Consider the following 15,525-nt stretch of genomic DNA (forward strand, 5'->3'; position numbering starts at 1 on the left):
GTAAAGCATGGCAAACAAAGGTAAAGTTTGTTATGCATATTTAGGTCAGTGCCCTCTCCATTGATAAGAGTTTCCAGTAATTTATGCCATCCTTTTCTTCCTAGATCTCAGAGGAAGACATTTTTACAAATGAAAATTTCCTTTATAGATTTAAATTCACCCTACAAAAAGGTAATTCCACTCTGTTCTCAGAGTTGCTCCTATAGCTGCTGTTTCTCAAACAAATACTTATACTGAAAAGGCATATTCTGAAGTGGCACATTCTGGTCTTCTACAGTATCTATCTCACAGAGTTAGAGTGTAGAAATGTAAACACATGACTGTACATAAAATGCTTGAAACAATTAATAAATTTTCATCATTATTATTATTGTAGCATTTAATATAATGTTATTGCATATGTCTTTGTGATTATTCATTCAATGTTTAACTCCCCACTACTAGAAAATAAGTTTCCTGGTGCAGGGACAATTAGCCCCTGTGGCACATATCACAATGTTCCCTGCTATAGAGTTCTCGTCTCTATCGGAGCACACAAAAATAACATGCTTTCTTGCTTTCTTGAAGTTGGGCATGGCCATTGACTTGCCTTAGCCCATAAAATATGAACAGAAGTGTCACTTTTAGGTGGAAGATTTAAATACTTAATTCTCCACTTCTCTCTTTCCCTAACTCAGTGGATGTGAAACTGTTAGAGGTGGAAGTTATTTGAGTCACCGGCGGGGACTGCAGCAACCTCAATTCTTGCCTCGGAAGGAAGAATACAACTGAGGGGCATAAGGCAGAATAAGAGATTGAGGCAAGTTTCAGAGCAAGAGTGGAAGTTAATTAAAAAGCTTTAGAGCAGCAAGAAAGGAAAGCACAGTTGGAAGAGGCCTAAGCGGGCATCTTGGAGGTCAAGTGCCCCATTTGACCTTGGACTTAGGGTTTTACATGCTGGCCTACTTCTGGCGTCTTGCATTGCTTTAATGCCCCCAGAAGGTCATATACCAGTTAAACTCCACCATTTTGCATCTTAATGCACATGCTTGAGTTCAGTCGCCCACCTCCTGAGATCTTATTGGAAGCTACTGATTACCAGTTTCATGTGTTCCCTATTTATGGGGAGATGGACATTCCCTCGTGCCAGCTGTAACCAATTATTATTTTAGAGAGACAGTTAATAACTGCCTGGCCATCACATGATGGTTACCTGACTTTCCTGGTGGGGTGTGGGGGGAGCCCTCTGCTGCCCCACTCATGCCTAGCTAGCTACCTACTGTAACAAAAGCAGGTTTCGATATGGCGGTACAATACTGAATCCTGAGGACAGCTACTCTGAGTAACCTGGATCCACAGCAGACTTTGATGAGCAAAAAATAAACCATTATCGCTTAAGCTTGGGAGACTTTGGGCTGGTTTATTACAGCAGCATAGCCTACACTACCCTGGCTATTACAACCATTATATTCCCATTGCCTAGCATAAGGGCTGGCATAAAATAAGTGATTAAATATGCTCTGACTAAATTAATTAATAAATTAAAATTTTTAATCAGCAATTAAAATGAACTATTTTAATCAAAGAAATTATTTCAACTCTATCCTGCGTGCAATAGAAAAGTTTTGGAAATTTTCACTGATTAGTGTGTAGGGGTCATGATTCTTTGAGTACCAAACCATTATCTTAGATATCAAGGTTGGAGTTGCACGTGCTTTGCACTCCGGAAAGGCTCCTTCAAGTTTTGCTGAATTTCAATTGAATAAATTTTTTCTGTGAAGTGGTCTTCAAAAACCTTTATTTCTGCCATGGAGTCACTTACTTAACCTGCCCTATTTAAAGGGGCTAGTGCCTGATAGAATGTCACTGCATAACTCCATCTGTGTGTGGTCCCTGCATCCATGACAACCAAAACCCAGATGCAGAAATTGTTCATAATCACATAGATTACCCTAGAAACCGGAAGGACCTTGAAGTCAAAAGCATTCAGAGAACATGTTGAACAAACTGAATTTGCAGTTTATCTGGCCAGGGAGGATGGAGAGGGGATGGGCACTTGGTTTGAGTATTTTTTGTTTCTCATTCCAACAGAAATTAATAGATTTACCGAAACAAAGAGAAAAAAATATGATCCAAATTTAATCTGGTTGTGGAAGTGTGAGCAAAATCTACAAGTGGTAGTGTGATAGAGTCAGGCAGAGGAATTGACCATAGATAAGGTGCTCAGGCCTCCTAGAGTCAGCTTCTGGTATGTGAGAAAGAAGTGAGAACAGAGCCCATGGCATATGAAGAAGATATTACAGAAAAAAGAAAGCTGTCTTCCATGCAAATCATTTCTTTACAAAGGCGTGTTAACTCCTGCAATGCCCCAGCTCTAGTGACTAGGGAACCAACAGGTTCATTAATAACAGAATTGGGAGAGAACCTGGCATCTGCTTTGATCGAAGTGTGAGAATTAAGCAAGCTTAAAGTGTAGCAGGAGCAGGGAGGGAACTGAATGAAAGGTCAGTTCTAATCTGTAGGCTTTGGAGAAGCTTTGGGCTCTCAAGAGGGAGTAGAGTACAGAGGCTGAGCGGGGTGCCTGGGCAGGCATCTTATCACTACTTGCGAGTTGTGTGAACTCGGGCAAGTTAAACTTCTCTGTGCTTCCACTTTCTCCCCTGAAAACGAGGATATAATCTCCAAGGATTGTTGTGAGAACTAAATGACTTGGTTGATTCCTGAACGGCACGTTGTCCAGTGCCTAGCACATAGCCATCACTCAGGAAACGTCAGCCTTTGATATTATGGGCCTAGTGCACAAACTATTCTTACCAGTTACGCGACCTTGAGAGCATTGTCTTCTCTGTGCCTTCATTTTCTCACCTGTAAAATGGAATAATAATAATTCTTAGAAGTATTCATGAAACAACGCCTAGTGGGGTGTCTGGCTTAGTTATCCCACCTGACATTAGTATTTTCTTCTGGTAAGAAGCTGAATACAGCGGCAGACATCCTGGTTCAGGCGTCAGGAAGCTCAGCCGGGTTTAATGTGGATGAGGGTTTAATGATGTACACGCAGACGTGTTTGGACAAATGAAGAAGGTCCTCATTCTTGAAACGTGCCGGTTCTCCGAGGGAACTCCTAAAATGCCATAAGGTCACCTTTTTAAAGGCTGTAAGCTCATGTAAGAAAAGCTGAGCTAGATTCCTAAGGGCAGAGATGTGCTCACATTTCTCTGCATCCCTAGTTCCCAGCACAGTGCAAGGCGCTGCAAACATTTGCTGAACCCACGGTCTCGTGTCCTGACTGTCCAGCAGAGGCCGCTCTGGGCCGGGGCTCTCGGGACCTGAGGGCTGAGAGAAGGAAGGCCAGGGGGTGGCCCTGTCATCGCCGCGGGGCCCGGGTGGGAGGGGTTTGGCAGCGGCAGGCGCGGCGGCGGCGGCGGCGGAGGCGGCCCCGGGCTCGGGCGGCTGGGATGGAGCAGAAGCGCGCGGAGCACCAGAGGGCACGCAGCTGACGGAGCTGCTCTGCGTTCGCCTCGTTTGCCTCGCGCCCTCCACTGAAGCTGTCCGCGCCTCCCGGCTCCCACCGCAGCCCACCCGGCAGAGGAGTCGCTACCAGCGCCCAGTGCGCTCTGTCAGTCCGCAAACTCCCTGCCGCCCGCCCCGGGCTGGGCACAAAACACCAGGCTACCATGGTCTATAAGACTCTCTTCGCTCTTTGCATCTTAACTGCAGGTAATTGGCGCCATCCTCCCGGAAGGGCAGGTCGCGGGGTGGGCCTCAGTAGCGAGCGCGGGGTCGGGGCTGAAGCTAGGAGATCCGGCGGTGAGTCGCCGCGCGCCTCCGGGTGAGTGCGCAGGTGTGTGCGCACTTAGATTTGGGGTGATGTGCACCTTTGGCGGTCCCGAACCGTACCGAGGGAGGGGACGATGGGGTCCTTCCTGCCGCAGCCCGTGGCCGCACAAACTCCAGCTTTGTAGAACAGGTGGCTGGCTGGCTGAGCGGCGTGTTCGAACCCGGGGTGGGCAACACGGACTGCGCCTCAAGGCTTCTCTTTCTTCACCAGGGTTTCGGAGCGCACTCTGCCAAATACGGGATCAGACTTCTTGTTGTGGTTGGGCCCTGGAAGGGTTGAAAAAGCCGGGGAAGTGGGTGTGGGAGGTTCGCATCTGGGAAGGCTTCAGCAGCGGCTGCGCGCCTGGCGGGGCTGGTTTGCTTTCTCGAGTCTTGGCGGTCTCTGATCTCCGGCGTCGCTTCCTAGTTATGCTTAGGATGATGTGGCACTAACAGTTAGCGGCCTGGCCTTGGTCAGGCTCGCAATCGTCACTGGGGGTAGCAAGGCTACCTTCTGCCCCAGAGCTCCCCAAAAACGTATCCCATAGAAGAAACTGTTAACTTGGCTAAAGTAGCATCCTCTCCCCTCCCCCTGCACCACCTCTGAAAGGCTTCGTAGGAGCCACCCTCGGGTTTCGGGACCACAGACGGCGGCGACCTCTGGCAGCGGGGATGGGGAAGAGGGGAGCCAGACGACTGAGCTCGGCTTGGCGGGGACCTGGGAGAGATTCAGAAAGACGCTTTGAATCTGGAGTTCAGGTACCTATTTTTCCAGAAAACGTCTCCCGAAAAGGGACAACTGGCTGTGGATATGGTGCTGGTGGGAAAAGTAGCCCGACTGCGCGGCCACTGGCATTTTCAGTTTAAATGTGACCCAAAGTTACACAGCGCAAACCGATTCTACTCATGCTTTAGTCCGTATTTCCTCCCTCTGAGTTCGTCGGGTTCCTACAATTGTGGACACGAGTCGTCGCAATCCCTTGAAAAGAAGCTAGCGGTTTTCAGGCAGCTCACAGTGGGTAATGCAGTTATAAGGAAGAGTTTCCCAACTTGAAACTATAGCGTATTTTCTCTACTTACTGAACGCCCGTCTGAGAAAACCTCTTTCGCGCTAGTATCTCGGCACGGTTTGGAGACGCGTCTGCGGACAGTTCCCGAATACTCGCAGGCGGCTTTGGCTTCCCAGCCTCGGGCTGAGCTGAGAGAGCCTGGGTCCGGCAGGTGTAATAGGCAGCAGAGCTCCCGGCTGGCTGCAGGTGGTAATTCCTGTAATCCTCAAAGCAGGAGATGCTTAAGTAGTGACACGGAAGGTACCTTTACTTCTCCTCACTCAAAAATATTTTCTTGAGGTTCAGAAACCCTTGAGTGAGTCAGTAGAGAGGTTCGTTTGCAAATTTGATTTAGTGGCTTGTCTTGTTTATTTAATCATTTCCTTTTTTGAACAACTCTGGCAGTTGTCAAAACCGGGATTAACCCTAACAAACAGTGTATTGTAGCTTCCCCACCCCCACCCCAAGAAGCTCTTTTTTTTTTTTTTTTTTTTTATTCAGCGTTACAGTTTAGCTCCGCTATTCCTGGAGGAATATCACCCTTGACCCACCACCAGAGCGAGGAGACTGGTGGGCCAGGGACCGGCTGAGCACCACTCCTACCCCCACGCACTAATTAGGATCAGAGCCCAGATGGTCACAGCCTTCCAGCTGTGAGGCTCGAGACTCAGGAAGACATACTGCCTCATTTCCCTAGTTATGCTTCGATGTGCATATCCCAAGCTGAAAATGATGAAGCTAATGGACGCTGCATTCACCCTGAAGTTTGCGCCTTTGAAGGAATCTCTTTAAGACGTCAGCTTGTTGTTAGAGCTAATTTGCAATAAATCGTCCGAAAAAATAATATGAAAATTGGCATAAATACCTCATGAGATTCTTTGCACCTTAATTTTAAGATGTTTTCAGAATGTAAAATATCATTTTTAAAGAAAAAAATAGACGTGTTTGTTGGTAAAGAAGAAAGGGATGAGGGCTCTTGAAATGAAAGTGGCACGTGTGTTTTGGGGGCTTATCCCAGAACTCCCCTAGCAAATCTCTAGTTTCACCTGGCCTTGTGTCTTTTCTGTTTCCTTCTCATTTTCCCCTTCTAGCCTTAGGCTTCAATAATATTTCTGTAAAATTCTTAAGGTGACACTTTCTTGAGCCAGGAACAGCGTTAGGCAGGGGCCTATTTTTTGGCTCAACAAATCCTCTCAAAATACACACGGTATTTCCTCCAGCACATACAATGGATACTTGCAAATATGTGTGCATTGTCAACAAGCCGACAAGGGTAGATCTCTACATTTATTCACTCGGGTACATATAAATATATTTATATATTTTTAGACAAAGGGTCTAGCTCTGTCACCTAGACTGGAGTGCAATGGCGCGATTCCAGTTCCACTGCAACTTCGGCCTCCCCATCCTCTCACCTCAAGCTCCCGAGTAGCTGGGACTACAGGCTCACACCACCATAGGCAGCTAAATTTTTTTATTTTTTGTAGATATGGGGGTTATTCCTATGTTGCCCAGGTTGGTCTTGAACTCCTGAACGTAAGTGATCCTCCCACCTTGGTCATCCAAAGTACTGGGATGACAGATGTGAGCCACTGTGCCCGGCCTCACTTCTATTTCTAAAAGGAGAGAGAAATCTTAGATGGTCTTCAGTTCTCCCAAGGTTGATTATGGTAGAAAACTAGCATGTCTATTCTATAAACCATTTTCAAACACTTCTTATGCCAGTATAAGGCATATTGGAGTAGTGATTCCAGATTAAAATACAAACCAGAGCCTCCAACGTTTATCCCCAAAACCAGGAAGGGAACGAGAATGGCAGGCCCCTGGTAGCTTCCACATTTATCCCTCTCCTGCTCCCCTCTGGATTCTCTTCCTTTGTTCTTGCCACCATGGTTGTTACATTCAAGTTGCTTTTTTTTTTTTTTTTTTTGAGACAGAGTCTCTCTCGGTCGCCCAGGCTGGAGTGCAGTGGCAGTGGCGCGATCTCGGCTCACTAGCAAACTCCGCCTCCCGGGTTCACGCCATTCTCCCGCCTCAGCCTCCCGAGTAGCTGGGACTACAGGCGCCCGCCACCACGCCCGGCTAATTTTTTTTTTGTATTTTTAGTAAAGACGGGGTTTCACCGTGTTAGCCAGGATGGTCTCGATCTCCTGACCTCGTGATCCACCCGCCTCGGCCTCCCAAAGTGCTGGGATTACAGGCGTGAGCCACCGCGCCCGGCCACATTCAAGTTTGTTATGGCCCTATTTATTTAAAAACTCCCTCAGTGAAGTATGAGATATATTAGAACTTTCAAAGGCATTTTCTGAATACTCAAGAAGGACAAAAAGGAAAGACACAAGGTAAGAGAGGCACAAACCTGATGGTCCTGTTTCTACCGCCCTGGGTCGGCTCTGTTTGCCCCTGTCTCCTCTCAGGACCTTCCACCCATTACCCAGGCACCCTGCGCAGACGTATTGGTCTCTTGGTGATTAAGAGGTAGATCACTAGAGAGCTAGATTCCCAGTCTGCCACCCAGCTAGGGATCTATTTGTGTTCTGGATCTGGTAGATACCTCTTCTCCAGGTAACTAACATCTAGAATGTCCTTATCCTTGAAGGAAGACTTACTTCACCTTGCACATTTATGACTCTGTACTTGATATATGTCAGCTTAGTAGCCTTATCACACATATATTAAAATACACAAAATTGTGCACACATTTAAAGGAACAGGAAGGCTGATTATGATTTGTTGGGGGTGGTTGTGAAGCGTCACTTGCATTCCTTAGCCTGAGAAACTCCTATTCCCCTGAAATCTGTGGTCACAGTCAAAGATGTGGCATTTCCTTCACATGAAAACTGACCTGAGAAGGTGGATGAACACTCTTTGTTGTTATCTGATGCATTTACAGAGGCAGTGTTTCAAGATGCTAAGTGCGTAGATTCTGCAGCTAGATTGCCTAAGTAAAAATCTAAGTTTTACTACTTACTAATTGTGTGATTGAGGACAAGTACATTAACCACTCTGCATTTTTTTATCTACAAAATTTGGAGAATAAAAAATTGGAGTTATTGAAAGTGTTCAATAACTGAATATACCTATAGGTATACAGTGCTGGAGACATAGCAAATGCTCAATAAGTGTTAGCTGTTGTTGTTGCTATTATTCATATTAATGAAGTGTACTATATGCTGCACTAATTAGGTCGTCCTCTCCAAAAGCAGAGTTTATATGTTTGTACTTGGACTATGTAAATCAAAGATCTCAACTAATAGTCCAGTGCAGTGCCAGCTGTTCCAGCAAACCAATGTGCAAATGAAGAAGATATTCAGCTGAGCCTACTAAATGCCTAATTTGAAAAGGTTAATAATGTGCCAACTCAGATTTAGCACAAGAGTCCAAAAAATGCTCAGTAACAAATAGATGTAAAGTCTCACCAAGGACTTTATTTCTTCCATAGAAACTTTTGCAAACTGGTGTGTTTCAAAAACTCAACTCAGCTAAACCTTAAAGGTCAGGTCCCCAGAGCTACAAACTTAAGATAATTCAGATTAATAACTTAGGAAAAGACAGGTCATTTTGTCTGAATGCTCCAAAACAATAGCAATAATCAATAATTGCCGTATCTCTAATTTAACTTCAGCATTTGACCCCAGTCTAATTGTGCTTGTGTTTTCATGAGAAAAATATTGGTCAAATATTATACTGTTTAAGCAGACTTTCTTAAGCAATAATTTACCCTAAGAGGATTATAGCACCCCACCGGAAGCAATGGACAGCAACATTTTTAAAGTGTTTTCAAAATGAATTTGACTGTCTTAAATCTAAATGAAGGAATCCTGCAATAACAGTTACAACAGTTTGCTTCCGTTTGGAAGTATCTATCACTAAAATTGGGCACATTAGTTTAGAAATCAAACTTATTTATTTGTCTTGTTCATAAGATATCAAATGAAGCAGTTTCTTGAAAAAATTGATGTTTTATGTACAAGACAGTGGTAATTCTGAGAAGAGGTGGGCAGATAGTGAATGTCTGCTTTATCCAATGTTTGCTTTTTGCTTAGAAATACAGAGCTAATAGGTTGTCATCTAGTTAATGTGCAAGCTGGGCAACTATTCAGTAAGACTGATTTGTGTATATAGTTCATGACATTTCTTTTTTTAGTTACAGCTTAAATTATTTAAATGACAGGGTTGATGTAACATTGTATTTTCTGATGTGTGAATCTTTAAATGTTCCTCATAACCCTTTACACCAGCATGGCCAATTTCTTTCACCTGTTTTAACATGGCTTATAGATGTTGGGAACTTTGCCATTGTATAAGTAATAGAAGTCTTTAAAATGAAATAGACAATTATAGAATTTGTCTCATCTGTGCTTTTCATTGGTGCAGGATGGTATAATGTCAATTGAAAATAGTCTTAATTTTCCTTTGGCTAGTATTGCCGAATTTAGCAAACAAAAACAAAGGTTGTCCGGTCAAATTTGAATGTAAAATAAACAGTGAATTCTAAGTACGTTCCATGCAATATTTGGGACATACTTAGACCAAATCTTTCTTTATTGTTTATCTTAAATTCAAATTCAACTGGTTGTCTTGTTTTTTAACTGCCAACCATACTTTTGGCCTTTCATCTGCAGTTCATTTATGCAGTGACTTTGATACAGGATTAGCTTTATTTTGAAGGCCGCCTCATGGGGCTTTAGTTACCCTGCACCATTTCATTAGAAATAATCTGTTCATGGGAAAACATGGAGATTTAAGAGCAGCTCTCTGGGTTAGCAACTATATGGATTAGGATTTAGAGGCAGCATTCATGACAATGAGATATTTTGATTCTGATTATATATCCATTAACTGTGTATTTCTGAACATTGATGGGATTTCTATAGCCTCCCTAAATGACTTTAACCCCCTTTGACTCTTCCTTTATATAAAAAAGTATATTTTTAATGGTAGCAATGATCTTGCTATAGGGGCTGGGACTCGAAGCCTTCTGGACTCTTTTTTTAAAAAAGAAAGTTATGATTAAAACTGAAAGCTTTGAATTTCAGTGCTGTCTTTTGTGCCAGAATCTTAAGAAATCTCACAAATATTAATTATATAAGGTTTACATAATCCCTGCTGGATAAGTCTATTGGTATCACTTGGAAGCTGTGGCTATACAGAGCCTTAAGCAACATATTAGATAGAATTTTAAGACAGATGTTTAAGAAAATCCTTTGATCAATTGAACTGTGGTGGATATTTGTACCTTTTATACCTAAGGCAAAAAAATCTGTGAATACCTTACTGTTAAGCGGAAAAAATATTAAGATAAATTACCAGGTGTGATATTTAGGAAACACATCTATTCAGTACAAAATAAGGTGAGTGGTGGAATACACCTTTGATGATAACATCTTTCACTTACATTCCAAATTCCAACATTTGATTTTCTTTTCAATGAACAAGGAAATAAGGACCTGGGAACTTTAGCACAGGTGTTGAACATGAAAAGAATTAGATGAGAGAGGGTTTTGTTTGTTTTTTTTTGTTTTGGCCATGGTTATAAACTTGGAGCTACCATTCAGACTTCCTAGAGATTAGAACACCTTGTATTTCCTAATACGAAATTAACAAAATACATGTTCCCTTTTATGTTGTGATATTTTTACCAGGAGTAGTACACAAGCATAACTTCATTACTTACAGAGTTTATTCACCCACTATTGTATCCATAATGGATAGTTATTGGTCCTCTATCCTTTATGACATGGTTTTAGTTTTGTTGGAAAAGCTTTTGTGATCTGTCTTAGTTCATCTAGGCTGCTATAACAAAACACCATAAACAGTGTAGCTTATAAACAGTATTTATTTCTTACCGTTCTAGAGACTGGGAAGTCCAAGATCAGGGCATCTGCAGGTTCTGCGTCTGGAGGGGGCTGTCTTTCTGGTTCACTAGCTGTGTCTTCCTCATGTGGTAGAAGGGGTAAGGCAGCCCTCTGGGGCCTCTTTTATAAGACACTATCCTCATGATCTAATCACTTCCTAAAGACCACACCTCCTAATACCATCTTTACCTTGGAGATTAGGATTTCAACATATGAATTTTTTTCAGAATGCAAATATTGAAACCATAGCACGATCCCACAGATAGACAGCAGACAGATACCTTAACTAACTAGTGTTGACCATTATTTGATTGTTAAAACACTCCATACTATAGGACTCTTGCTTTGTACTGTAATTGGATTCTTCAGGAAGAACAGTAACAATTATTTTAAAGATTAAAGGTTGTCTGTTTATTTAGTATGTTAGTTACAATGCACTGTCTATATGTATTTAGGGCGATGTTTAAGATCCCAGTCATTCTATTGAGTTAATGTAATGTGTCTTATTAGGAGAGGATTTCAGTATATCTCAGAATTACAACATGAGGTGACCTCACTGCCACTTGTTCATCAGAGGGTCCTAAAGAAAATCTGGTGGATTGAAGATGTCTTTCTTGGCCTTGAAAAGAGGCGAGTTATTGGTAGATCACACAAGCTACTGATCATGGGAATTCTTGCTATTAATGAACATTGCTGACTGAAAGGCAACATCAAGACATATATTTTTACCACATTCAACCAGTGGGGAACCCTGGATGTTTTATCTTAAAAATTACAATGTTGATGGAAATGACATTCAGGAGGAGAGCCCAGATAGTCTCCTTTTTGGAGACCTATTCAGATAGGTCAGAGCAGAAGAAAAAATATTCATCATTTACATGCTAGGAAATGTTGCTGGGGGCAGGAAGTGTGATATCAAATTACGTGCAGAAACGTGGTAAGAAATGTGCAGTAGGCAGGGGCAGTGGCTGTTTCAGAATTTCTGCAAAAATTACGGAGGAGAAGCTGGGGGCATAAAGTTTCATGAGACCAAGAAAACATCAATGGCTGAATCAGGGGAGGAGGAGGAGGATTAAAATTATTTTGGAGTACTAAGGCTCAAACCAACACTAGATGCTACTGCTAGATATGAAAAATTCATTTGATTTCATTTTTAGAGGAATAAGGGATACCTCTTCAAATTTACGTGAATATAATATTTGTTTTAGTATGCCTCCTTAGTTCTGTGAAAAGTTACAAAGTGAGCCTTTCAGATGAAATGATGTGTTAGACTTTACGGTGGGTAATTAAGGTAACCTTGGCATCATGAAACGGGGTGAAGAATAAGAAAATGCCCTGTGATGTAAAGATGAAAGCAGCTACATGGTTTGGCTCAGTTAAGGAGGGCAAAGTGATCTGGGGTTGCTTACTTCCAGGCAGTCTTCCTAGAACTGCTCTTCAAAAACAATCTGATTATGAGAAGACTCTCCTTTAGATGCTCATACGAAGAGAACCATAGCCCTGATATTTGTCAGATGATGAAGGGATTTGTGTTATTTTACATGAGAAGCAATATGGTGTGCTAACAGAGGCTTTAGAGTAAGATAGACCAGCAAGGAATGCCAACTCTGTGTTCTCAGTTTCCTTCCTTGTAGGGTTATGACAATATACATAGAGTACCATGGGAGTAAACATTCAACCAGTCTCTATCAAGTATGTACACCAACAGGCAAAGGATTTATTTTATTTTACTTCATTTGCTTTCTCTGTCTCCCACTACGAGATTGTAAGGTGCGTGAGAACAGAAATGTTGGTGGTATTTTTTTCCACTGTTGTATCCCCAGCATGTAGAACAGAGCAAGAAATATGGTGTGTGCTTTATAAATTTTCATTCAGTTAATTTTTAATTGAGAATCTACATGTGCTAAACACTGTCCAAGGCTCTGGATATACATTAATGAACAATGACAAAACTCCACCCTCAGGGAATTTACATTCTTTGAGGATGATAAATTTTGACTTAGTCAAAGGGAAATCAGTAGTTGAATATCTAATAGTTATTTCAAACTCAGCATATCCAAAACTGAGCTCCTAGACTTTCTTCCCCTAGGGGGCTTATCTAAAGCCTTCTCCATATCAATGAATGGAAATGCCACCTTTCTAGTTGCTCAGACTGCAAATCATGAGTCATCCTTGAGTCCTGTTTTTCTCTCAACACTCCTCATTCCAACCTTCAAGAAAGTCTGTCTGCTCTAATTTTAAAATATGTGCAGGATCCAACCACGTTTTGCCACCTCAGTTTCTCCCACTCTGGTTCAAACCACTGCTGTCTTTCTCTAAGAGCACTGCCGTGGCCTCCTCTCAGATCTACTTGCTTTCACCCCTCCCCTCTTAGGTCTGTTTTCCACATAGCATAGCAACAATGAATTCATTGGAACTATATCAGCCACTGCTCTGTTCAGAGCCCCATAATGGCTCCTAATTGTTCTTAGAGTAAAAACCAAAATCTTAGAGTGACTATCGAGACCTCCGTGAGCTGTGGCCTCGCTGGTTCTTGAATCTGATCTTCTACACTCTTCTTTGCTCACTCTGCACCAGCCACAGGACTACCAGTAACACATAGTAGCTAAGTCCTCTGTCTGGAATGTACTTTCTCCAGATATCCATACGACTAATTCCCTCACTTCCTCAAAACTTTTGTCAAATGTCACCTTCTCAAGGAGACTTACCCTGACTGACCTCTTAAAATTGTAGTCTGTTCCACTTGGCAACACCATATTCCCAGTGCCTCTTATCTGACTCTTGCCTCTACTTTTTCTTTAAATTATATCTTCCTCCATCCCTCCTAACCCCTCACTAAAACATAGCTCTAGGAGGACAGAGATTTTGTTCCTCTTGTTTGCTGTGGTATTCCACTGTGTTAGAATTCTTTGTGGGCACATGAGGGTACTAAAAATCTATTTGTTGAATTGGATGATTAAAATACATCTCTGAGGGCTGGCAAAATGAAGACTTAATTCAGATTTTGCCTTAAATGACCCAAAAATGAGACATTGGCAAACTTGCTTACTATCAGGTGCTTATGTCTAGTGCTTCCAAAAAGCTGTAAAAAAAAAAATGAGTCAGGCCTTTAGTCTTCATTGAGGATTACAGAAGCTAAACTTGGAAAATTAGCTATTTTTGAGCTATACACATACACATTTTTCTTCTTAAAATGTAAGCTTTATTTGGTGCCATAGACATCATTTAAAAATAGCTGAAACTTTATAAACTCCCTGGACAATTAAGAAAATGTCACCTTTGAGCTCAGCTAGGGAAGATAAAGATATCTTCACCATTTGAGCATTTTTGAGAATTCCAAATAACTAAAAATAACCTGGTGATGAAAAGTGATTTGAGTCTAAGGGAAGCATGATTGAAAATTACCCAGTTAAGTCTGAGAAATTTAAGTAAATTAAGATGATGAGTGGTAAAGTTATAAGTTAGTCACTAATAAGCTCAAGAACAGAATGGGCATTTTCTTGACCTTAGAGACCCTGTGCTACCTTCTTTGGTTGTTCTGAAATATGAATTGTGTTTTATACTAAGCAATGGATAGAAGGGATGCAGAAGTCTTGCCTCAAATAAAACCTGCACCTTAGCTGAGGTAGGGGAAGGAAGCACTTGTCATCTACCCAGCAGGGCTGACACCTCTTCATGTGGCTGGTGTTAAAGTCCCCAAGGTTGGCATATCCCCCAGCTACATCATGAAACAAATACTCATGGTACACACTGGCTTACTCAAAATAATAATGTTTAATTAATTTTAGGCTGGGAAAAATAATATGAGCTTAAAAAATAACATGCTTGCCTTGCAGCCTTAGCAATCATGGTAAAATTTAAGATTATATCAACTTGAAGAGCAACCTATAAACAAACCAAAGAAGAGGATGACACTTTGTGTTTATTTAAAATATTTGCCTTGCTTGTTCCATGTGTCCATTTGTCCATTCTTGAGAAGGGCAGGCTCTCAGCCATCTTGACGTCAGCAGCCTTGACTGTAAACAGAGGTGTGGCCCCAGAGAGTAGCTCTGACCTGTGCTGGAGGCCCAGCAGAGAGCTGTGTCTGGTCTTGTGCTTGTGGTGCTGGAGGACAGGTGACCATGGCCCCACCTCTTCTCTCAGGGGTGTCACCATGTTCTCCGTGCGAAATGAAAAGCAGGGCCTAATTTCTCACTGGAAGGAAAAGAATTGCACATCAGCAAGAGCAGGCAGGCTTTCAATGCCTCCAATCTCAAAGACAAGCGTGGCTGCTCAGCAAGTGAAAATGGTTCCATCACTGAGAATAGAGTTTCAGATTGGAGGGATCACAGAAAAGAGGAAAGTGTGGTTTTTGAGATTCAGAAATTTACAGCCAAGATTTTGGTTAAAAAAAATTAATGTCATAAGAAACAGCTGTCTCTTGTTTTATGACGGTTTTTTAAAGCCACATTACACAGAAATAGATAAGAATGTATCTGTCACCTACCCATACCTGATTCAAAGTCCTGTTTGTTTGCCTGTTTGGCTTAAGGACTGTTTTTAATAAAAATAAGTTAGAAACAATGTAAATGTCTAACAATAATGAGCTGGTCAGATAAACCAACATAAATTCAACATTCATACTGGGCAATATTAGGCAACTGCTTAAAATAATGAAATGGTCCATGATGTACTGACATGCAAAAATGAATACAATATATTGACATAATATATTGTAACTTTATATTTCACAGTATATTGGAAAGGCAAGCTACAAAATTAAATGTACGTTGTGTGCGCCTGTGGAGAAAGTGTTTAGAAGGATACAATGGTATCTGATG

The 15,525-nt window shown here is 42.0% G+C and overlaps 1 protein-coding gene across 1 annotated transcript in view; it reads left to right on the plus strand.

Annotated features, from left to right (window-relative positions):
* Positions 1-3,450: 3,450 nt before the first annotated feature.
* The window catches only part of PARM1 (prostate androgen-regulated mucin-like protein 1), a 119,180-nt gene continuing 107,105 nt past the window's right edge, over positions 3,451-15,525 (plus strand). The window contains 1 exon segment of the mRNA NM_001133922.1: positions 3,451-3,699. Within this exon segment, the coding sequence (NP_001127394.1) occupies positions 3,657-3,699 (43 nt within the window). The 5' untranslated portion in view covers positions 3,451-3,656.

Source organism: Pongo abelii, chromosome 3, assembly GCF_028885655.2.
Source record: "Pongo abelii isolate AG06213 chromosome 3, NHGRI_mPonAbe1-v2.0_pri, whole genome shotgun sequence".
In the NCBI taxonomy this organism is placed as follows: Eukaryota; Metazoa; Chordata; class Mammalia; order Primates; family Hominidae; genus Pongo; species Pongo abelii.